The sequence below is a fragment of the Protomyctophum bolini genome, assembly GCF_963924005.1.
Source record: "Protomyctophum bolini genome assembly, chromosome: 21".
Taxonomy (NCBI): Eukaryota; Metazoa; Chordata; class Actinopteri; order Myctophiformes; family Myctophidae; genus Protomyctophum; species Protomyctophum bolini.
In genome coordinates, this window is record NC_137882.1 from 34,661,201 (window position 1) to 34,684,590 (window position 23,390).

The 23,390-nt window shown below is 43.2% G+C and overlaps 1 protein-coding gene across 1 annotated transcript; it reads left to right on the plus strand.

Moving 5' to 3' along the window:
- Positions 1-659: 659 nt before the first annotated feature.
- On the plus strand, positions 660-8,611 carry LOC308336507 (extracellular calcium-sensing receptor-like; the record flags this gene model as incomplete). The annotated part of the gene is made up of 7 exons (XM_080793873.1): positions 660-722; positions 5,299-5,515; positions 5,741-5,886; positions 6,116-6,391; positions 6,929-7,156; positions 7,489-7,612; positions 7,701-8,611. The coding sequence occupies 7 exons, from the start codon at positions 660-662 to the stop codon at positions 8,609-8,611; spliced, it is 1,965 nt and encodes a 654-aa protein (XP_080649999.1).
- Between the last annotated feature and the right edge of the window lie 14,779 nt (positions 8,612-23,390).

Below are 23,390 nucleotides of genomic sequence, written 5' to 3' on the forward strand. Positions count from 1 at the left end.
AGGGGACGGCACTGCATGGGTATAAAACCTAACAACTGGACACTGGATGGAGAAGGTGGGAGGGGTTGTTAGACAGAGGAGGACAGTCATGAGGACTTCTTTAGACATACAACTGTTTTCATACTTGATGATGTTATCTTCCTTCTCTCCTTTGTCTTCATCCTCGTCCTCTTCTTGTGAGTTACAGGCACAGTTAAAACATGGAGGAATGTACAAGGCTGGAGATGTGCTTCTGGGTGGTTTGTTTCCATTCCACGTCTCCTCTGTGTTCCCTGAGCTGACGTTCACACAGTCCAAGGAACAGAAGCCCTCCTGCAGTGGGTGAGTATCACGAATAGCCAGCAAGACAACACCAACCTTGTTTTGATGTATAAATTGAGGTGTATATTTCTACAAAGATATAGGCTGTCGGTTGGAAACCTTCTCAGAACATGTGTTTGGATGGATCTAGGGTAGTTATTATTTAGTCAAAAGCACTTTCACTTAAATATTTTCTTCAAAAATAGCAACAAAAAAAATCCTCACTGTAGTATGACAAAGTAAGTCATTTATTAAACAGAACGTTTAAATATGGAGATACAAGGTTTCTGCCCGACAGCAATGATATTCAAGGCTACAGTGTAATTGTGTGTGTTAGTTTTTTCATGGCAGTGTTCAGAATGGCACAGACCATGGCTTTTGCCATCGCTGAGATCAACAGAGACCCCAGCCTGCTCCCCAATGTGACTCTGGGATACCATTGCTATGACACCTGTTTTACAGTTGGAGTTGCAGTCCCTGCAGCGTTGTCACTGATCAGTGGGAGAGAGGAGCAGTTTACACTGGATCAGAGCTGTGTTGGGTCTCCTCCGGTACTTGGAATTGTGGGTCCTAGTACCTCAAAAAGTTCTATTACCCTCTCTAGAATATTAGGTGTATACAGAGTGCCCATGGTAAGTTTCCTACCCCCTTACACTACTATTTTATTAAATTTTGTTTACTTGGCTATTTTCAAATCTATAATATGATAAATATTAAATGTGGTCTTTTTGCCGTTTGAAAGACATAGAACATAATCGTTGCTGTCAAGAAGAAACCTTGTGTCTCCATATTTCAACTTGCAATGTTTTTTAATTCCCTATTTCTTCATTATGCTAATGTTAGACAAAAGTATCAAACACAGCCGATCAACAAGGTCACAGTGTGACATGTTCTGAGCTTGTAAATTGTAGGCTGCTATTTTTCTTTCTTATTCTGTTGGAAAATAAAATAAAACTTCAACCGGGCATAACCTTTTTTGTTGTCCTAGAAACACTACCCAGTGTAAATGCAGGCTCTTTTAAATGGCTTCCAACACAACAACTAAACATTTTATCAACTCAGTTAATTTTTTTCCTGGATGCAGACAAGTCAAGCTTTCTCTGAAGGTCTTTCGTTGTCACACATTCACAACAGTCACACATTCACAACACACAATGTCACAAATCATTCAAAAACGGCATTATCCCATAGAGAATCCTATCAACTACATTGAAATGCCTTGGATCTGGCAAAGAGTTAGGCAAGAACAAAAAGCATCGCAATACATCACATACTTAAAAAGTAGTTATCATGAATCATATGTAAGCTAAGAACGTAACAGTGGAATATCTATATAATCGATACAACAATGTTTCGCCCCTGCGAAACGTTGTTTTATGTATAGGTTGAAATAAAAAAGACGGGGAGCAGAATTATATCGTGTGCGGACATTCCACTTTTTTCTTCATTCAGTCATTTTTTGGGTCCAGCACCGTATTCTGAAACTGGGATGTGCATATCATTTTCCTGCTTTACAAGAGAACATATAATGAACAGACTATCACAGGTGATAAAGTAAGTGGTTAATACTAAGTTGACATCAGGCCATACAACCTTTTACAAAATCTTGTGAAAATAACTAATATTATATTTTCATTGTTGGCCGCGGATACATTAATCAGGGGCCATGGGTTGAATAGCACTTCCTTGAGGGTACCAGACGCACTGTCGAATACCTATGATCTAGTACATTACAGAATAGATATTTTGTATTTGTTTTTATTCTGTTTTTCTAGATAAGTTACTCGGCTGGTTGTTCCTGTCTGAGCGACCGGACTCAGTTCCCATCCTTCTTCAGAACAATGCCAAGTTTTGTCTTCCAGGTGAACTTCTATAACAATAGATGTGTTGGTATCTAATAGTTCATGTTTCACAAACTGGAATACTGAAACCCATGGGGTGGGCAAGTTTGATGTAGGAGAGGGTGACTATATTTCTACACTCACTCCGGAGGGCCACTATATTTCTATACTCACTCCAGAGGGCCACTATATTTCTACACTCACTCCAGAGGGCCACTATATTTCCACACTCACTCCAGAGGGGCACTATAGTTCTACACTCACTCCAGAGGGGCACCATATTTCTACACTCACTCCAGAAGGCCACTATATTTCTACACTCACTCCAGAAGGCCACTATATTTCTACACTCACTCGAGAGGGCCACTATATGTCCACACTCACTCCAGAGGGCCACAATTATTTCCACACTCACTCCAGAGGGCCACTACAGTATATTTCCACACTCACTCCAGAGGGCCACTATATTTCCACACTCACTCCAGAGGGCCACTATGTTTCTACACTCACTCCAGAGGGCCACTATATTTCTACACTCACTCCAGAGGGCCACATTGTGTATACTGTTTGGTAGAAATATCTTATCTCCATTCTAGCTCAACACGTGTTGCATTTCAAATGCATTTATTTATACTTATGTTAACTTAAATTAAACATACTCAAATCCATTGGACATAAAAAGACAATTGAAATTGTAATTTCGCTACTAATATTGGCCATTATAGATATACTTAAAGCGGGTCATGTTTTCATGTTTGGAATTGTAACAGCTGAAATCAATAATATCTATTTTAACAAGTGTAAAGTTGTCACGTGGCCAAAAAGATGTGCGCACCAGCCAATGAAAAGATGTGGCCACCAAAAGATGTGGCCACCAGCCAATCAAAAGATGTGGCCACCAGCCAATCAGAGCCAACATGTGCTCACCCGTGCTCACCCATCACTAGCTCCAGCCCTGCAATCTGATCTCCCTCTCTCTGACTCCGCAGAGAAACATCTTTGCGGAAGGAGGAATAGTCGCCTCACCATTTTGCTTATTCCTTCTAAATCTCTGTATATTAAATATAGGTCACTCAGCGAATGTCTTAGTTACATCAACATTGTTCTTCGACAATAGCTGTTTTTTGCCTAAGTAAAACGATTAGACTGTTCGCAACTTTGCATTGGCTATTTCGCTACTGCCGAGTGCTTTGGATTGCACACACACACACACACACGCACACGCACACGCACGCCTGTAAGCCACCCCCCCCCCCCACACACACACACACACACAGCGGCTACATCATTTTTTTTTTTTATTCCAATTAATTTTGACGTGCAGTGTCTCTCCTCTCTCGGAGTCTCTCTCTCTCTCTCTCTCTCTCTCTCTCTCTCTCTCTCTCTCTCTCTCTCGCCACGTAACACACACAGGAATTGGGCTAATATAGGCTACCAATACAGGACGTTATAATCTTGCGTTTCATTAAATAACTGTCTTTCTCCGCATGCGCACGCGCACACACATTATTCAAGTGAAATGCGTAACGCCAATATTGGGCTAATATAGGCTACCAATATGTGGGTATATATAGCCTACAGCAGTGTTTCTAAACCTAACGTGCTGCGTTAACCCGAAAAATTTATATCGGGGTCTCACTCTGAACAGAGCCTCTGGGTCTGCAGCGGCCAGGAGGCGGTGTGTGTGTGTGTGTGTGTGTGTGTGTGTGTGTGTGTGTGTGTGTGCGCCCGTGTGCGCGCGCGCGTGTGAGAGGGACGGTAAACAGTCAGCAACACGTTAAATTTCTACTTCTACTAAAGAAAGAGGCAGCGATGGAGCCATAAGTCCATATCCATAAATGCGGGGTCATAAATTGCGCAAAATACTGTTAAACATGACGGCAGCAGCCTGCTGCATCCTCCTAGCTGTTGTGTGCTAAGCTAAATTATCATACGGAACCACAACAGACAGTCAACATGGCTTTGACCAGTGTAGCCACATTGACTGAGAGGGAAACAAGCAACCAGGTCTATGAAAATGTTAACAGGCCAGATCAAGTCAGAAAATAAATCTAGAATAAGCAACAATATTGCTGACTGTCAAACATCATTGTCCAATGTTGTTTTAGAGCAGTGGTTCTCAAACATTTTCATGTCATGGACCACTAATATTCTCTATATATATATATATATATATATATATATATATATATATATAAAATATATATATATTTACTATATATATATATATATACACACCGGTAAATATACAGTATATACACACACCGTATATCTAGGTGTGCCCCGAGATTTTTAGGCTATGAAAAGTGTGCCCAGCTGGGACAAAAAAGGTTGAGAAACACTGGCCTACAGGGATTTACTGACGGAATGAATATATATATATAATCATCTATACCAGAGGTGCCCACACTTATTTTTACTTGAGAGCTACTTTCAAAACGACCAGCTCAACATACCCACCAAATAAACTATCATCCCATTGCTGAAAATAGTTACAAAATGTAATTGAGGGGCCTTTCATAGGCTACATATAAGACAAACGCACATGGAATGGGAAATAGAGGGGGGGAAATGGAAATGGTAGGGTTTTATTTTTGTTGGTATTTGACTTTGCTACTGATGATTGTAAGCAACAACAAGTATTGCATTGTGTGTTTGAGCTGACAGGCCCTTTTTGATGTCAATCAATCAAGTCATCTCAGGTCATCTAAAGTGGCAGATGCAAAAATCGTTTTTTATATTAAAATTTATATATTTTTAGGGGCATGTCATGTGGTCTACCTGCAAAGCCTTTGTAGATCGCTTAACGTCAGATAAGGGGTTTTGTCGGCGAGTGCCAAAAATGCTCCCCGACAGCATAATCGAAGCAAATACTGGGCAGTGTGTACAAGCCTTAACATGTTGACTACACTACACTAATAAGGACACATAATAACTAATAACCCATCCGTTACTACATGTGGAGTCAACTCCCGCAATTACCTTCTTCCCATAGTGCGCTGCAATGTAACTAGGATGAGCGGCCCGTCAGGGCCGCAAAATTCTAGTATTCCACATAAGTGAACATGGGGGCGGCATGTGGCCCCTGGGCCGCCGTTTGCCCATGTACTGTATGATCTAACCTAAGTACATTTCCGTCCATTCCTCATCCACTCAGGTTCGAGCTATGCTCCAGACTATGAGGTGGTTCGAGTGGACCTGGGTAGGACTGTTGTTCAGTGATGATGATGCTGGCCGTGACGCCGCCCGATTGTTCCAGTCTGGCCTGGACCAGTCTGGTCTGGGTTGTGTGGCTTATTCAGAGGCTCTGCCCTTCCACAATGACCTGGATAAACTCCAGAGGATTGTCACTGTGATGAAGACGTCCACAGCTCGTGTGGTCATTATGTTTGGATATGGGTCCTATATTTATAATGTCTTGGATGAGGTTTGTGTTACGATACATCTGTGGAGGATGTTAATTTAGGGATTCGTAATTAGAATAATCTAAAATGAGAATGTATTGAAAGAAAGACAAGCCTTTCATTTCTTTCGAAACGATGAACAGGTGGTTAAGCAGAATGTGACAGGTCTGCTATGGATCTTCGCTGCCACTTCAGGTTGGTGGGGAGACGATCTCCAGTATCCTCACTATCTGCCGTACCTGAGAGGCACCCTGGGTTTTGCCATCCGTCGTGGAGAGATACCAGGTTTGAAGGACTTCTTTTTAAAAATACGTCCTGACAATGACCATGAGGATAACATAGTAAGTATTTGTTTAATTGTATGTCTATAGTTACATGTCTCATTGAATTGAATATTGAGACACAGGACCACAATGAACACAAGCCCTTAGGACATTTTGTGTTTGCACCATTGTATAATTGTACCAATGTAGTATCTGCAAACTGTGAATGAAGTGAATAATAAATAGGCCTACATTAATCAATTATTGTATTTACAGGTATTCTTATGAATTAATTGTGTTCTTTCAGGTGAGGCAGTTTTGGGAACGTACATTTCAGTGTAAATTTTCACCACTTCCATCAGAGTGGGTGGACGCTGGTGGAAGGGTGTGTACTGGACAAGAGGACCTGGGAACGGCAGAAACTATATTTTTGGATGTGTCTGACCTCAGGACAGAGTATAATATATTCAAGGCTGTGTATGCTCTGGCCCACGCCCTCCATGACATGTTGCAGTGTGTGCCAGGAAGAGGGCCTTTCCCTGGGCACAGCTGTGCCAGTTTGCAGACAATACAGCCATGGCAGGTGGGATATTAATTCAGTTAACCTGTAGGATTATTTTTATTTGTTTATTTGCACATTTAAACGACGCAAACCACAGTGTATAGCTACAGAAGATGGCGGAGCCCAGTGTACACCATGCTTCTCTGAAACCACAATAAACTTCATCAAGTATTTGGTCTGTATTAAGCTCTTAAAGTGACTATAAACAAACGAAAATACAGTTCACAACGTCATAAACAATTCTCAATACGTTCGGTTCATACTTTGAGCCGTCTGATGGCAGTTTAACCTGTAAAAGGAGCATAAGGAGAATAAACAAACACACAACGCTGTGTCTCTCTTCAAAGCCAGCCAAAAGGCCAGTTCCCATACCGGAACCACTGAGACAGACCAAAACAATCGATCACAGATTCACCAAAACACAAATCTACTACACTTGCACAATGCTTAAATCCCCAAATAATGTGTAGCGTGACTTGGGCACATACTGTAATAGGACCCTTAAGTATGTTTTTAACGTCTCTTGCTCTTCATGATTCTGCTCATCACCATTTCTAGCTTCTCTATTACCTGGAAAAGGTCAACTTCACCACATCTGGTGGTGATCGTGTATACTTTGATGAGAATGGTGATGCTTTACCAATCTTCGATATAATGAACTGGGCGTGGCTCCCTGATGGAAGCACAAATATTCACAACGTAGGTGTGGTCAAGATGACAGCCTCCGGAGATGAAGAACTCACCCTCGATGAAGACAGAATCTTCTGGAACTTTCAATCCGCAAAAGTAATTTCAGCTTTCAAAAATCTTTAATTGAGCTCATGATGTGAATGGAATTTATTGCGAATTCAGTGAGCACTTACTATGAGACCTAGCAGATCATGTCTGTCTGTCTGTCTGTCTGTCTGTGTGTGTGTGTGTCCCCTTTGTGCCCATATATGGAGCTGAGTGATTTGTTGCAACACACTCCATATTTGGACGTATAGCTGCTTTGGGGACTCCTTATATGGTTATGGCTAAGTTAAAAACTTAACTTAAATATGTACGAGCTGCGTTCGCTTCCCGCGTTTGCGCGTCTTACTGGTATTTAAACTGATCATTTTTACTTTCCTCTGTAGCCTCCTCGGTCGGTGTGCAGTGAGAGCTGTTCTCCTGGAACCCGTGTGGCCAGAAGGAAAGGAGAACCTGTCTGCTGCTACGACTGCATTGCTTGTTCTGAGGGAGAGTTCAGCAATGAGACAGGTAGGGTTACATAATGTAGCTACAGTATATGTACAGAAGGTTATAAGAAGATACGTGTGTGTCCCTTTAATCTTGTACTATTTGTTAGACTCTACAGAGTGCACCAGTTGTCCAGAGGACTTCTGGTCCAGTCCCCAGCGTGACCACTGTGTCCCTAAGAGCATTGAGTTCCTGTCCTACCATGAGTCCCTGGGGATCTCCTTAACAACCATCTCATTGCTAGGAACATTTGTCTGTGCTATTGTCCTGGGGATCTTTGTTTATCATAAAGAGACGCCAATGGTCCGCGCCAACAACTCAGAACTCAGCTTCCAACTCTTGATTTCACTCAAACTATGTTTCTTGTGCTCACTCTTGTTCATTGGTCGTCCCAGACTCTGGACTTGTCAGCTGAGGCATGCAATATTTGGGATCAGCTTTGTGCTGTGTGTCTCCTGCATCCTGGTAAAGACTATGGTGGTGCTGGCTGTGTTCAAGGCCTCCAAGCCTGGTGGTGCAGACATCATTAAGTGGTTTGGTCCTATGCAGCAGAGAGGAACAGTTCTGATTCTTACTTCAATCCAGGCAATAATCTGCACAGGCTGGCTTGTGTCTGCCTCACCAACTCCTCATAAAAACACACAATACTATTCTGAAAAGATAGTCTATGAGTGCAATGTTGGATCAACAGTTGGTTTTGCAGTGTTACTAGGTTATATTGGCTTACTAGCACTCCTCAGTTTCCTCCTAGCATTCATGGTAAGGAATCTTCCAGACAACTTCAATGAAGCTAAGTTAATTACTTTCAGCATGTTGATCTTCTGTGCCGTGTGGATAGCGTTCATACCAGCATATATCAGTTCTCCAGGCAAATATGCAGATGTAGTGGAGGTATTTGCTATTTTAGCATCTAGTTTGGGCATTTTGGTGGCACTGTTTGGACCAAAGTGTTATATAATCATTTTGAAACCTGAGAGAAACACTAAGAAGTCCATCATGGGTCATGCCACCAAGACGTAGAAGCAGACATTTTTAACCAATGAACTGCTCGTGACGGAACGTTCCGCCAGTTGGAATCCAACCGGCAACTGCTATTGGCCTAACGTTCCGTCTGATAAGCTTAATTATTGGTCATTGATTTACATATTTAATACCAATCATACATTATGCACTGATTTTTAGGCAATTATTTAATTCATAAATGTGAAGATTGAACATTGGTCATAGGTGATTTTTGTAACAATGAACCATGAACTTTACCCACACCTCCCCCTAACCCCCCCCCATACCCGCAATCCTGCTGTCCGGCTGTGCCTCCTTTTTTCCTACGCTCACGCAGCCCCGCCAATCCTGAGGAGTGGTGTGAGGGTAGTGGTTTTTTGATTGATGCCCAGACCTAAAACCCACCCTGCCCCCCACCCAAGTACATTCTTATTCTGCACAATACAACTAAAATTGTAATATGATGATGTGATGTCTCCATTGCCCCCTACCCCCCTCCCTCTCTGTCATTACCCCCCACCCAAATTCTGCCTCCCCCCACCCCCCTATCCTTTTTCTTTTATTTTCTGAAGATGCAAGTAGGCCGGGCGCAGCGCACGCTTGCGACCAGCAGCAATAACTTTGGTCTGACTGATGTAGTTATATGTGTTTCAAGCCTTATGGCCTGCTGTGAAACCTTTTGCCCTTCGGGGACACTAATAAACAACCTTGAACCTTGAACCTTGACGTCATCATCCTAGCCAAGACTGTATTCACCAACCCGGCCCCTTCCATCCTGGTCGGTGCAACTACAACAGCACAGGCAGTAGCCAGCAATGACCCCCCTCCCCCCACCCCAGTCAGTGAAGCTATTCATGCTATTAACACAACAAAGACCTGTGCAGCAAATGCTGGTCATGCCAACCCCTTTCACATACCACCCCCAAAATATCTCCTTGTGGGAGACTCTCTTGTAAGACATGTAGCCATCCCAGATTGCATCACATATTCATTCCCTGGTGCAAAAATCAAGGACTCGCATACACACATCCCAGATATATTCTTCAGCATCACCACTCAATCCATACTGTCATTGTCCATGTCGGATTTAATGATATAAAATCAAGATCAAGTACACAAAGACTATGAGACACTAGCCAACTTCATCGAAACCCTGAAAATAAAATGCATTTTATCAGGCTTAATCCCAACCCTCAGCAAGCGCTCCGAAATATTCAGTTGCCTCTTCAGTTCAGATAACTGGATTAAAAATGTCTGTGTTGCCTGTGGGGTATGGCTACATTTTCCATTTTGATTCAGTTTGGGAAAAACCCCAGCTATTTCACGATAACATTCAACTATAAAGGGAAAAAGGTACTGGCCACAAACATCACCCGTCAGCTTGAGTCTACATGACACCAGTCACCAACAACCAATCCCCCCCCGCACCTCCACACTGCCATTCCCCCCCACCACAAATTACCATGGCCCCCTCTGTTATCCCCGTTTTAACCCACCGGCCCCGTAACATTGGGCACCTACATCATGTAGTCCTACCCTACATTCCTGTTCATATTAGGACCAGACTCTCTTACTCACTCAACCTCACTCCACGCACCGTCACTCCATCAAACCTCAGCTACATTCCCTGTCTTCCCATAGCTCCAGCCATTAAGCCTGCTTTATTTAAAATGGCCCTAATTCATGCTAGGTCTGTTTGCAACAAGCCCTTCATTATAAGAGACTTTTTCAACTCACATCACCTTCATTTTTTGTTTTTAACCGAGACCTGGTTAAAAGATAAAGATAACATCACAGTGAACAAGCTTTGTCCTGCTGCCTGTAACATTGTAAACTCCCCCAGACCCTCCTCCAGCCGTGGAGTCGGTTTAGCTGCTGTATTTTTGAAACAGTTTGCCTGCCGCTCGGTGGATATTGACACTTTTAAGACTTTCGAGGCACTCCTGCTAAGGATTGGTTCTCTCTTTGTATTATTGTGCTATCGCCCACCAGGCTCTAAAAGTGAATTTTTAACGGAACTTTCAGTTTTTATATCCTCTGTTGTTATGAGAGTTGACAACCTGGTATTGACCGGTGATTTTAACCTAAACATTGATGACCCCTCTGATAACGCAGCCTCTGAGTTTATTAATACTACACAAGCATTAAACTTAACTAGCATGTGTCTGGGCCGACACACGACCATGGTCATACACTGGACCTAGTTTTTACACTGGGCCTGAACCTTGATGCCCTTCGCCTTGGCAAGGTTATTTATCACTGACCACAAATATATTCTTTTTAATATAGATTTTAAATTTCATATCAAACGTTCAATCCGCTCTCGCTTCCTCAACAACTCTTCCGCCGAAAGGTTTTCCTTGGTTTTTGCTGACCTTACTAACGGTTGTATTCCCCCAACTGACACCAATGATCTTGTCGCTCATTTTAATAACCTTTGCTCGTCTGCCCTAGATTCAGTCGCCCCCATTAAAATAAAAAATTAATTGCGCCGGTGCAGCCAACTCATCCCCTTGGATAAATGAAGACATCCGCACCCTTAAACGGGACTGTAGAAAGGTAGAGCGGCTGTGGAAAAAATCCAAAGAGACAGCCCATTTCAATCGCATGAAGGAACTCATGTCTACTTTCAATCAGAAGGTTGAAGATGTAAGAACCGCATATTTTTCTAATCTAATTAACATCAACACTCTCAAACTCTTGGAAAAGGTGGTCTGTAATCAACTCCTGCACTTTCTAAATTCCAACAATACTTTTGATAAATTTCAGTCCGGCTTCCGCCAGAAGCACAGCACAGAGACGGCACCAGTGGCGGCCGGTGACATTTGTCCTAGGGAGGGCGCTATAACAAAATCAAGAAAACATGCACTAGGTATCATAGATTAAATATCTACTGAGGGAGCCTGTCTAAAGTTTATTAAATATATCTACTAAGGGAGCCTGTCTATGGTTTATTAAATACATCAAAATGTAACAAAAGGTTCATATAGGGTTAAAGAAACAAACCTGAGACAGAAGGACCAGTGCCATAAAAAAGTGCAATGGCTCAAAGCCACATGACCTTGCTACAGTGGCTTTAACATTAACAAAAAAATAAACAAAACGTCCTTATAAAAGAACCCTCAAAGCCATGACTCTGCCACCTTATGGCTTAATTTTTACTTTTTGTACATACATTTGTGATGATTACATCAGGTTTGTCTGGACCCAGCTCTTTAATTCTTATTTTTTCTTGCAGTGTCCTTCTCTCAAATGGTGTTTTCTGCAGTGATTTCACAGAGTTTTATTTTTCCTCTTATTTTTCCATTATGCAAGTGAATTAAACTATTATTATATTGACTTTACCTGGCTCCATTCATCTGTCTCATCCCTCGTTTTTCTAGCGTATGTTGTTGTGGCTGTAAACCCTATGTCAAACTGTGCTGTAATGTGTATGCTGCCCCCAAGTGTTTTGTGGTGTGAATAACGTCATGGATCGCACATATTTCGCGACCAAGTGGCTTCCTATAGTTTGTATTGAAGACAAGTGTACCGCAATGCATTACTCTTCAGCGCTGAGAACCAAGGGCTACATATGGACGCGCACCAACACGTGACACACACTAACCAATCAGAAACGTTATACAACGTAAATAACATTTGACATTTCATGGAGGCATAATACTAACGTGTCAGCATAAAACAACTTTTAATCACTGCCTTTAGTTAGTGGCTACTTATATAATATAATATTTACGTTTCTGGATTGCTAATTTTAAATATATTACAGGCTGTAGATTTCGTTTCTCAGTCATTCTTATTCACGTTTTATTAAGGGGTTGTGCATGGTGGTGCGGCGCACCAGCGCCCCCTATGGACGCACCGCCACTGGACGGCACTCCTCAGGGTTTCTAGTGACATTCTCATGAGGGCAGACGCCGGGGAATGTTCTGTGCTGCTGATGTTAGACCTAAGCGCGGCGTTCGATACAATCGACCACTCCATACTCCTTGATCGGCTCCATCAGTGGGTGGGATTAACCGGGGTAGCCTTAGAATGGTTCTCCTCCTATTTGTCAGAGCGAAGTGTGGTTGTCGCAGTTGACAGGCCTCTTCCTCAGCTCCCTTGACCTGTGGGGTCAGAGTTCCATTCTTGGCCCAATCCTTTTCTCCCTCTATATGCTCCACCTAAGCTCCCTCATCAATAGTTTTGAAGGCATCTCTTATCATTGTTAAGCTGACGATACCCAGTATATCTTTCCTTTAAGAAAAATGACCCCAGCAAACTCATAATCATGCACAACTGTTTAACCGGCATAAAAGATTATTGGCCCTGATATCAGCTCAAACCCCATTCAACAGTCCCTCGGGTCACTGGCAGATAACGTTAAACCCACGGCAAAGAACCTGGGTGTATTTTTTGAATATATATATACGATGTTGTAACCCCTGTGTCAATCATCTAATGTGATTGACACACCCTCCACCCTCCACCAACCTAGTCCCCCATATATGGGGGACAAGGGGATAGCAACGGACTTGAACTCATGCTTCCTTCATGCCTGAGTTGCCCTTAGTTGCTCCTTTACACCTGACAGGGGGGAGTTTCCCTGGTTGGACGTAGCGCGTGGAAGGAACACGTTATTCCAACAAGTTCCTTTCCCCTCCATCAGGCGCCCCGGCTGGCCAGGGGGAGGCAGTTTAGTGACCAGGATTACTGCATTTTTTTGTGAGGGGACACGGGGAGAACATGCAAACTCCACACAGAAAGGCCCTTTCGCCAACCCCGCCTTCGGGTATGGGCACTGATGACGGAGGAGGCGACAGCACTACCAACTGTGCCACCGTGCCCCCTCCTGGGTGTATTCTTTGATAATGAACCTCAACTTCCACGTCAAAAAGGTCACCCAGTCCTGCTTTTATCATCTACGCAACATTACTAAAATAAAGCCAATTCTCACGCCCCCGGATCTTAAAAAAATCATGCATGCATTCATTCAATTAAATTCAATTCAATTAAATTCAATTCAATTCAATTCAATTCAATTCAATTTTATTATAGTGTCAAATCACAACAAGTTGTCTCAAGACACTTTACAACCATATCTTCATCTTCATATCTTCCCGCCTTGATTACTGTAACGGACTCTACACAATGCTAAGCCACTCCTCATTATCCAGACTCCAACTAGTACAGAACACTGCAGCCAGAATCCTCACCAACACTAACCGTAGAGCACACATAACCCCGGTGTTAGCTGGACTGCATTGGTTACCCATCAAGGCCAGAGTAGATTTGAAAATCCTTTTAACCACTTTTAAGGCACTTCATGGACTGGTCCCACTGTACATCCTGGAGCTTGTAACTCCTAAGGATAATGTGAGACCCCTCAGGTCCTCGGATAAAGAACTTTAAAAAATCCCAGTGACCAAGTTAAAGACAAAAGGTGATAGGGCCTTTGCAGTGGTTGCCCCTACATTGTGGAACGCTCTGCCCTTGCCTCTGAGAAACTCCAAGTCAGTTGACATTTTTAAAAGCAGTTTAAAAACGTTTTTAATTCCGTAAATACTTTCCCCATGTTGTCACTTGATTTCCTCTGCAGGTCTGTTTGTTTTGTCTCCATTTTAAATCTTTGAGTATTGATTATGATGTACGTATGCATGTATGTATATATGTGTATGTGTATATGTGTACATTTACATGTGTATATGTATGTATGTGTATGTATGTACGTGTTTATGTATATACAATATATTTATTGCATTATTTTACTACTATGTTTGTGGTTTTATATTGTGTCACTGTTCAGCACTTTGTAACCTTGTTTCGAAAAGTACTTACTTACTATTAACACACCTGTACGCCCTCAGGCGTCTTAATGGCACTGTATAGGCCTATTAACACACCTGTACGCCCTCAGGCATCTTAATGGTACTGTATAGGCCTATTAACAATTTACAATGTGAAGTTACCATGTCAGTCTTCTGTTCTGTCCGTTCTGTTCTCAATACAAATCAATGCAGGGCTTTATTGGCAGCATGAGAAAACATTGCGAGTCAAAAGGCAACCAAAGTGCGGTGTCGCCACCTAGTGGCTATCTTCTTTTTGAGTGGTTGCCACTTTATTGGATAAAATACATACGTATAGTCACTTAGACAAAATACATAAAGTCACTTAGACTAAAACATACAGTATGTCCGTGTCCTTTTTATGGACTTCTCCTCTGCTTTGAATACGGTCCAACCCTGTCTTCTTCTAAAACGCCTGTGTGACCTGAACATCAGTAGTAATGTCATTCTGTGGATTAGGGAGTTTCTGAGAGAGAGACCCCAACAAGACTGTATTAATAACACTCTGTCTCCCCTAGGGTAGGTACCCTCACAAAAACATGCAGTAATCCTGGTCTCTAAACTGCCTCCCCCTGGCCAGCCGGGGCGCCTGATGGAGGGGAATGGAACGAAGCATGAGTTCAAGTCCGTTGCTCTCCCCAGGTTGGCGGAGGGTGTGTAGAGCCCAGGATCACATTAGATAATTGACACAGGGGTGAAAGAGGTCCAGGGTCCATCTTTAGGCCTGTTACTATGAGTGGGGAGGAAGTGGAGCAGATCAGTGACTTTAAATATCTGGGAACGACCATAGACAATAAATTCACCTTTCAGACCAATGCAGATAACATCTACAAAAAAGCAAGGCAGCGGCTTTATCTTCTCAGGAAACTGATACGTTTTAATGCTAGTAAACACATGCTGACCATGGTCTATAGATCACTCACTGAGAGTGTTCTCACTTTTAACATTGTGTCCTTGTTTTGGAATCTCTCAGTTAGAGGTAAAAACAAGCTCACCCAGGTAGTCAACCAGGCAAGTAAGATCATTGGAGACTAACCATTGCAACTTCAGGACATATACAACCGCTCCATAACCAAAAAAGCAATTCAGATTTACAATGTCTACCCACCCTCTTCGCTCTGAATTTGACTTGCTGTCATCGGGCAGGAGGCTTAGGGCAAAATTAGCTAAAAAGAAGGGTTACAAAACTTTGTTTGTGCCAACTGCTGTGGACATTTTAAATAAGAAAATGTTTAAATAGTTCACCTAATCCCCACTGTTGATGATCACTGTTGCTGTGTTTATGTGAATGTATTTTATATAGTATTTGAATGCATCTGTGTAATGTATGCACGCACGCACGCACACACACTGCAGGTCACATAACCTAGCCTAGTGACTGCACAAACACACACTATACCCACACAAACACTCTTCATGTCACATCATTGTAGAAAGGGAAACGACATCAGGATTAAAGGCATTAAACTTACGCTATTGACAGTCTTGTCAAATAAACAATAAACGATAAGATCAGCTAACTTTCCAAGGCATTGAACCATGTGATATTTAATTGGTGTTATTGCAATGTTTCAACCTTGTGTTGTTTAAATTGCCTCTAAGGCCTGGGTTAATTAAATAACATCATTGTTTGTTTGTGTGTGTGTGTGTGTGTGTGTGTGTGTGTGTGTGTGTGTGTGTGTGTGTGTGTGTGCTGTGTGTGTGTGTGTGTGTGTGAGGCCCAGATCGGTGTTGTGAAAGATTACGTAATGTCGTCATCTGGCACAGGGGACGGCACTGCATGGGTATAAAACAACTGGACACTGGATGGAGTAGGTGGGAGGGGGTTGTTGAGGACAGTCATGAGGACTTCTTTAGACATACAACTGTTTTCATACTTGATGATGTCCTCTTCCTTCTCTCCTTTGTCTTCATCCTCTTCCTCTTCTTGTGAGTTACAGACACAGCTAAAACATGGAGGAATGTACAAGGCTGGAGATGTGCTTCTGGGTGGTTTGTTTCCATTCCACGTCTCCTCTGTGTTCCCTGAGCTGACGTTCACACAGTCCAAGAAACAGAAGCCCTCCTGCAGTCGGTGAGTATCACAAAGACTCAACACCAACCTTGTTTTGATGTATAGAAACATATAGATTAGTTGGTGTGTATTTCTACAAAGATATAGGCTGTCGGGTGGAAACCTTCTCAGAACATGTGTTTGGATGGATCTAGGATAGTTACATTTTTTTTGTCACACTGTAGTATGAAAAAGTAAGTAATGTATTAAACAGAACGATTAAATATGAGATACAAGGTTTCTGCCCGACAGCAATGATATTCAAGGCTACAGTGTAATTGTGTGTGTTAGTTTTTACATGTCGGTGTTCAGATTTGCACAGACCATGGCTTTTGCCATCACTGAGATCAACAGAGACCCCAGCCTGCTCCCCAATGTGACTCTGGGATACCGTTGCTATGACACCTGTTTTACGGTTGGAGTTGCAGTCCCTGCAGCGTTGTCACTGATCAGTGGGAGAGAGGAGCAGTTTACACTGGATCAGAGCTGTGTTGGCTCTCCGCCAGTACTTGGAATTGTGGGTCCTAGTACCTCAAAAAGTGCTATTACCCTCTCTAGAATATTAGGTGTATACAGAGTGCCCATGGTAAGTTTCCTATCCCCTTTCATCATAGCCTATTTTATTTAATTTTGCTTACTTGACTATTTGCAAAACTATAATATGATAAATATTAAATATGGTATTTTTGCCGTTTGAAAGACATAGAACATAATCATTGCTGTCGAGAAGAAACCTTTTGTCTCCATATTTCAACTTGTAATGTTTTTAATGCCCTATGTAATTATGCTATTGTTAGAGAAAAGTATCAAACACAGCCGATCAACAAGGTCACAGTGTGACATGTTCTGAGCTTGTAGGCTGTCTTTATTTCCCCCCCCCCCCCTTTGTTTTAAGTGAAAGTGGTAAGTAACTGCCCTTGACCTGTGTTTTACAGGTCTGTTGGTTCATGGTACAATTGTACCCCTGCACAATTAGAGCCTGTCCTCAAAGACAAGGCAGGTAAACTAAACAGACCTACAGATGTGCCATTCCAACTCTTCACACTTTACTGATCTTTTCTTGAAGGTTTCTGAAAATGCATGTTTTCCCTGCAGTTTTAATTAACTGATTAGCCTAATGTTAATGCTACTGCTTTGATACTAAAAAGAAGTGTCCAGCAGAGGAACAATATCTATTCAGGATCATTTACATACAGTTTAACACATTGACAATGCCCCCTTACTGAACTGTTCTATTTCTGACAATGCACTGACAATCTACTGAACTGTTCTGTTTCTGACAATGCACTGACAATCTACTGAACTGTTCTGTTTCTGACAATGCACTGCATTCTACTGAATTGCCAATGGCAGGACATGTAAAGTTCTCAAACAGCACATCCAAATCTCTCTGGCCAGCATCCTCTCCACAGTATTGGAAAGGATCATGTTTGTACATCTGGAAATGTTTGTCTTTACTGCAGATAACCAGTTCAGATTTAAAAAGAAACCGGCACAGTGTTATGCATTTCTGCAATTAAGGAAAAGTCTGCCAGCTACAATATGTCCACTATCTTCCTATGCTAAATTTAAACTTATTGAGCTTTTGACAGGATAAACCAAACGGTTTCAGAAGCTGCTTGTGGCTAAGCACATTGTGCATATACATGGATGATCTATCTAGTGAATTAAATAAGTGCAATACAGGCTGTCTTATAGGTAACTATCATTAATCACCTTATGCACGCTTATGACCTGGTCATTCTGAATGCACACAGTGCAGGGTTAAAAGCAGCTATTGAAAGTTATGGCCATGATCATGACAATCTTTCAGTGATAGGCCGCCCCATTAATCTTTTTTTTTTTTTTTGTGAAAAGTCATGATGAAATATTGAAGAAGGGTAGCTCAAGTTGCCATGCATGTTTTGCTTACATGCATGTATGAAAAATATTTGTTATGGAATATTTTACATTGGGTAAAATATACCTGTGTTTAGTGATGGTGTATAGTCTTATTAAGGACATAGGTGTATTCAATCTGCACTGTGATCATATAGCAGGGTAGAAACTGCACAGGCTCTGCTTGCTTCTCCCCAAATATTTTGCCCCACTAAATTAAACCTGACGACACCCTAGGGCAGGGCTACTCAACTTAAAATGGCTCAGCGGCCACTCCAAAAGTCCAAAGACTGCAAGCTAAACTGTCTGTATTATTTTGAAACATTTACAAATGTATTTTTGAACACACTACACAAGTCACGACTAGTCTAAAGATGAAGGAAACACAGAGTAAAAAGCCACATTTCCATCTATGAGGCCAAACCTCAATGAACAAAAACATTGATGAAGTTACAACAATATACAATTTAGACATTAAGCAAGAACAAAAAGCATCGCAATACATCACATACATAAAAAGTACTTATCATGAATCATACGTAAGCTAAGAACGTAACAGTGGAATATCTATATAATGGAACTATGTATGCTCTATAGTGCTATGTCTACATAAAAATGCTATAAGTCTACATAAATGCTATCTATAGTCTACATAAGAAAATGTCGGGGCTAGGGCAAGTGCTAAGTGCCATGATGGAGTCTGAAGAGGTGGGTTTTCAGACCACGGTGGAAGATTGGGAGTGAGGCTGCAGTTCTGATTGTAATGGGAAGTGCATTACATAGTTTTGGAGCCAGAAGAGTTTGGGACGTGTGGAGCGTTGTCCCGGCGTTTTTAGTGAAGGTACTTCCAGCTTCCCTGCGTTGGCTGATCTGAGCGCTCGGGATGGCTTGTCGGGTTCGATCAGACTTTGCTTGCTTTGAATGCCAGCATCAGAGTTTTGTACTCTGTGCGGGCAGCGACCGGGAGCCAATGGAGGGAGCAGAGAAGGTGGGAGACGAGGGATAATTTTGGCTGGTTGAAGACCAAAATGGGGCTTCATTCACAAAATGTGAAGAGAACATATAATGAACAGATTATCACAGGTGATAAAGTAAGTGGTTAATACTAACTTGACATCGGGCCATACAACTTTTTACAATACAATAACTAAAATCTTGTGAAAATAACTAATATCATATTTTCATTGTTGGCCGCAGATACATTAAGCAGGGGCCGCGGGTTGATTAGCACTGCCCTGAGGGTACCAGACGTACTGTTGAATACCTATGTTCTAGTTTAGTACATTACAGAATAGATATTTTGTATTTGTTTTTATTCTGTTTTTCCAGATAAGTTACTCGGCTGGTTGTTCCTGTCTGAGCGACCGGACTCAGTTCCCATCCTTCTTCAGAACAATGCCAAGTTTTGTCTTCCAGGTGAACTTCTATAACAATAGATGTGTTGGTATCTAATAGTTCATGTTTCACAAACTGGAATACTCAAACCCATGAGGTGGGCAACTTTGATGTAGGAGAGGGCCCCTATATTTCCACACTCACTTCCAGAGGGCCACTGTATTTCTACACTCACTCCGGAGGGCCACTATATTTCTACACTCACTCCATAGGGCCACCATATTTCGACACTCACTGCAGAAGGCCACTATATTTCTACACTCACTCCAGAGGGCCACTATATTTCTTCTACACTCACTCCAGAGGGCCACTATATTCCTACACTCACTCCGGAGGGCCACAATTATTTCCACACTGACTCCTGAGGGCCACAATTATTGCCATACTCACTACAGAGGGCCACAATTATTTCCACACTCACTCTGGAGGGTCACTATATTTCTACACTCACTCCAGACTTACTTAGACTTAGTTCCTCCCGTTCCTATTGGAACATTGGGCGACGAGTCCTCTCCATTTATTCCGGTCACTGGCGACCCTTCTTGCTCCGTGCCAGCTGACACCCATCTCGCTTAGGTCTTCCTTGGCTGTCTGTCTCCATGTCTTCTTTGGCCTCCCTCTCTTCCTCTTTCCACCTTCTGGCATCCAGTCCATTGCCACACTTGCCGGTCTCTCTCTTGGCAGTCGGAGTACGTGTCCAGCCATTCTCCTTCTCCTTTCATCGATGATGACAGACAGTGGTGCTACCCCTGCCCTTTTCATCACCTCCTCATTGGTGATGTGGTCTCTCCATGAGATCCTCAGGATGGATCTGAGGCATCTTCGGTGAAAGACATCCAACTTGTTGGTGGTGTTGGCTGTCTTCATCCACGTCTCACAGGCGTAGGTCGCTGTTGGGATGACCACTGACATATAGAGGCCTAGCTTGGTGGCCGTAGAGATTGTTTTAGACGACCAAATGTTGCGGAGGCGCTGAAACACTCCTGCGGCTTTGCCAACTCGGTTGTTGACGTCTTTCTCCACGTCTCCTGTGTTTGAGATGTTGCTTCCAAGGTATGTGAAGTTGTCAACGTACTCTATGTCATGTAGGCCTATAGTGAGTGGTGGAAGGTGTTGGTATTGTCCAATGGTCATGGCCTTTGTCTTTTCTTGGCTTATCCGTAAACCGACCTTATCTCCGTGCTCATGGAGACTGTTGGTCAACTCTTGGAGTGCAGGCTGGGTATGACTTAACAGAGCCAAGTCGTCCGCAAAGTCCAGATCGGCTAGTCTGCCCCCTCCCCACTTGATACCGAAGTTTTTCCCGGTGACGGCCTTCCTCATCACAAAGTCAATTGTAATTATGAAGAGCAGCGGTGACAGAATGCAACCCTGTCTTACACCGGTCACGATGTCAAAGTCATCGGTTGTGCCATTGTTGGTTTTGACTCTGCAAGTGGAGTTGTGGTACAGGGACCTGAAGATGTTCACGTACTTGGGTGGTACACCATACAGCTGGACGATCTGCCACAGTGATTCCCGGTGGATGCTGTCGAAAGCTTTTTTAAAGTCGATGTAGTTGATCATGAGGGGTGTCTGAAGCTCTTGGCACTGCTCAATGATGTTGCGAAGAGTGAAGATCTGTTCGGAGCAGGACCTTCCCTTCCTGAAGCCAGCTTGCTCTTCCCTTAGGATGTTGTCCACCTCCTCTTTAAGGCGTTGGAGCAATACACTGCAGAATACCTTGCCAGGGATAGACAGCAGTGTGATGCCCCGCCAGTTGTTGCAGTCCGCGAGGTTTCCCTTCTTGGGCAGTGTCACAATGACGCCACGTCTCCAGTCGGCTGGAACTTCTTCAGCATGCCAAATCATGTTGAACAGGCTAGTGAGGCTCTCCACAACGACGTCCTGGCCGTGCTTCAACAACTCTGCGGCTACCTCATCGAGTCCCGGTGCCTTGTTGTTTTTCAGGCTCTTGACTGCTCGTACAACCTCAGTCCCGGATATCTCTCCTGAAGAAACGTTCAGAGTTGGAGCCGGTGTTTCGTGATCGAAATTGAAGAGCATGGAAGGTATTGGCTGATTGAGAACCTCCTTGAAGTGCTCCAACCACCTTGCCTCCTGTTCTTCGTCGGTCAGGAGTGCCCTGCCATCCTTGCTCCTGATTGGCACACCGGAGCTGCTCCTGGAGCTGGTTAGCTCCCGCACGATCCTGTACAGCGTTTTTGTGTTGTTCTTCTCCGCTGCTTCCTGTGCCTCTCTTGCTTTCTCCTCTAGCCACCGTCTCTTATCATTTCTGCAGCTCTTCTTCACTTCCTTGTCCAGACGCCTGTACTCCTCGTCTTCCATCCTCCAACTCCGGAGTCTCCTCTTCTGTTCTCTTGTTATCTTGGCCACCTTCCGTTCATCGATCAACTTCCATGTGTGGTCTGTTATCCACCTTTCCTTGTTGGTACCCCTCCTTCTGCCTAAAACTGCCTCTGCAGTCTCAGTGATGGCACGTGAGAACAGACTCCACTGCTCCTCAATGGATGGAGGATGTTGTGGTACTGCAAGCTTCTTACTCAACTCCTCACGGAAGCTTTCTGATACGTTGTTATTCTTCAGCTTGTCCACCGCGTAAGGTTGCACCTTTTCCACCTTCTTTAGCTTCAGCCTGATTTTACCCACCACAAGGAAGTGATCTGATCCTACATCTGCACCTCTATAGGAGCGAACGTCTAGCAATGACGAGCGCCACCTTGTGTTGATGCAGATGTAGTCCAGCTCGTTCCGGGTCCCACCACCAGGTGAAACCCAAGTCATCTTGTGGATCCGCTTGTGCCCAAAAAAGGTGTTTCCGATGCTGAAACCGTTGGTGCTGGTTAGCATCAACAGTCTCTCCCCGTTGTTGTTTGTGGAGCTTGCAGACCCGTGTGGTCCTACTGTGGTGTTAAGGCCCCTTCTGTCGTTATCCAGTTTTGCGTTGAAGTCTCCAATCAGCATCTTGATGTCATAGCTGGGGATCTCTTCGAGCACGGTTTGGAGCTGATTGTAGAAGGCGTCCTTATCTTCTTCTGAGGCAACTTCGGTTGGGGCATAAACTTGCACGATGGTTACTTTGGCATGTCTGGTGTAAAGCCTCGCTGTGATGATGGGTTCGTTCACCGGCTTCCATCCAACCAACGCTTTTGCTGCATAGCTTGAGAGGATGATGCCGACTCCATGGGTATGGTGGTCTTGCTTCCCAGAGTAAAGAACGGTTGCTCCATCAGCCATGAGGCGCCCCTCACTCCAGATGCCCCTCACTCCAGATGGCCACTATATTTCCACACTCACTCCAGAGGGCCACTGTATTTCCACACTGACTCCAGAGGGCCACATTGCGTATACTGTTGGGTAGAAATATCTATCTAGAAATATATATTGGACATAAAAAAGACAATTGAAATTGTAATTATGCTACTAATATTGAACATTATAGATATAATTAAAGCGGGTCATGTTTGCATGTTGTAAACATTGTAACAGCTAAAATCAATAATATAACAGTATTCCAATATTAAACTGCAGGCCACATAAGTGAACACGGGGGCCGCATGTGGCCCCTCGGCCGCTGTTTGCCCATGTACTGTATGATCTGAAGTACATTTCCGTCCATTCCTCATCCACTCAGGTTCGAGCT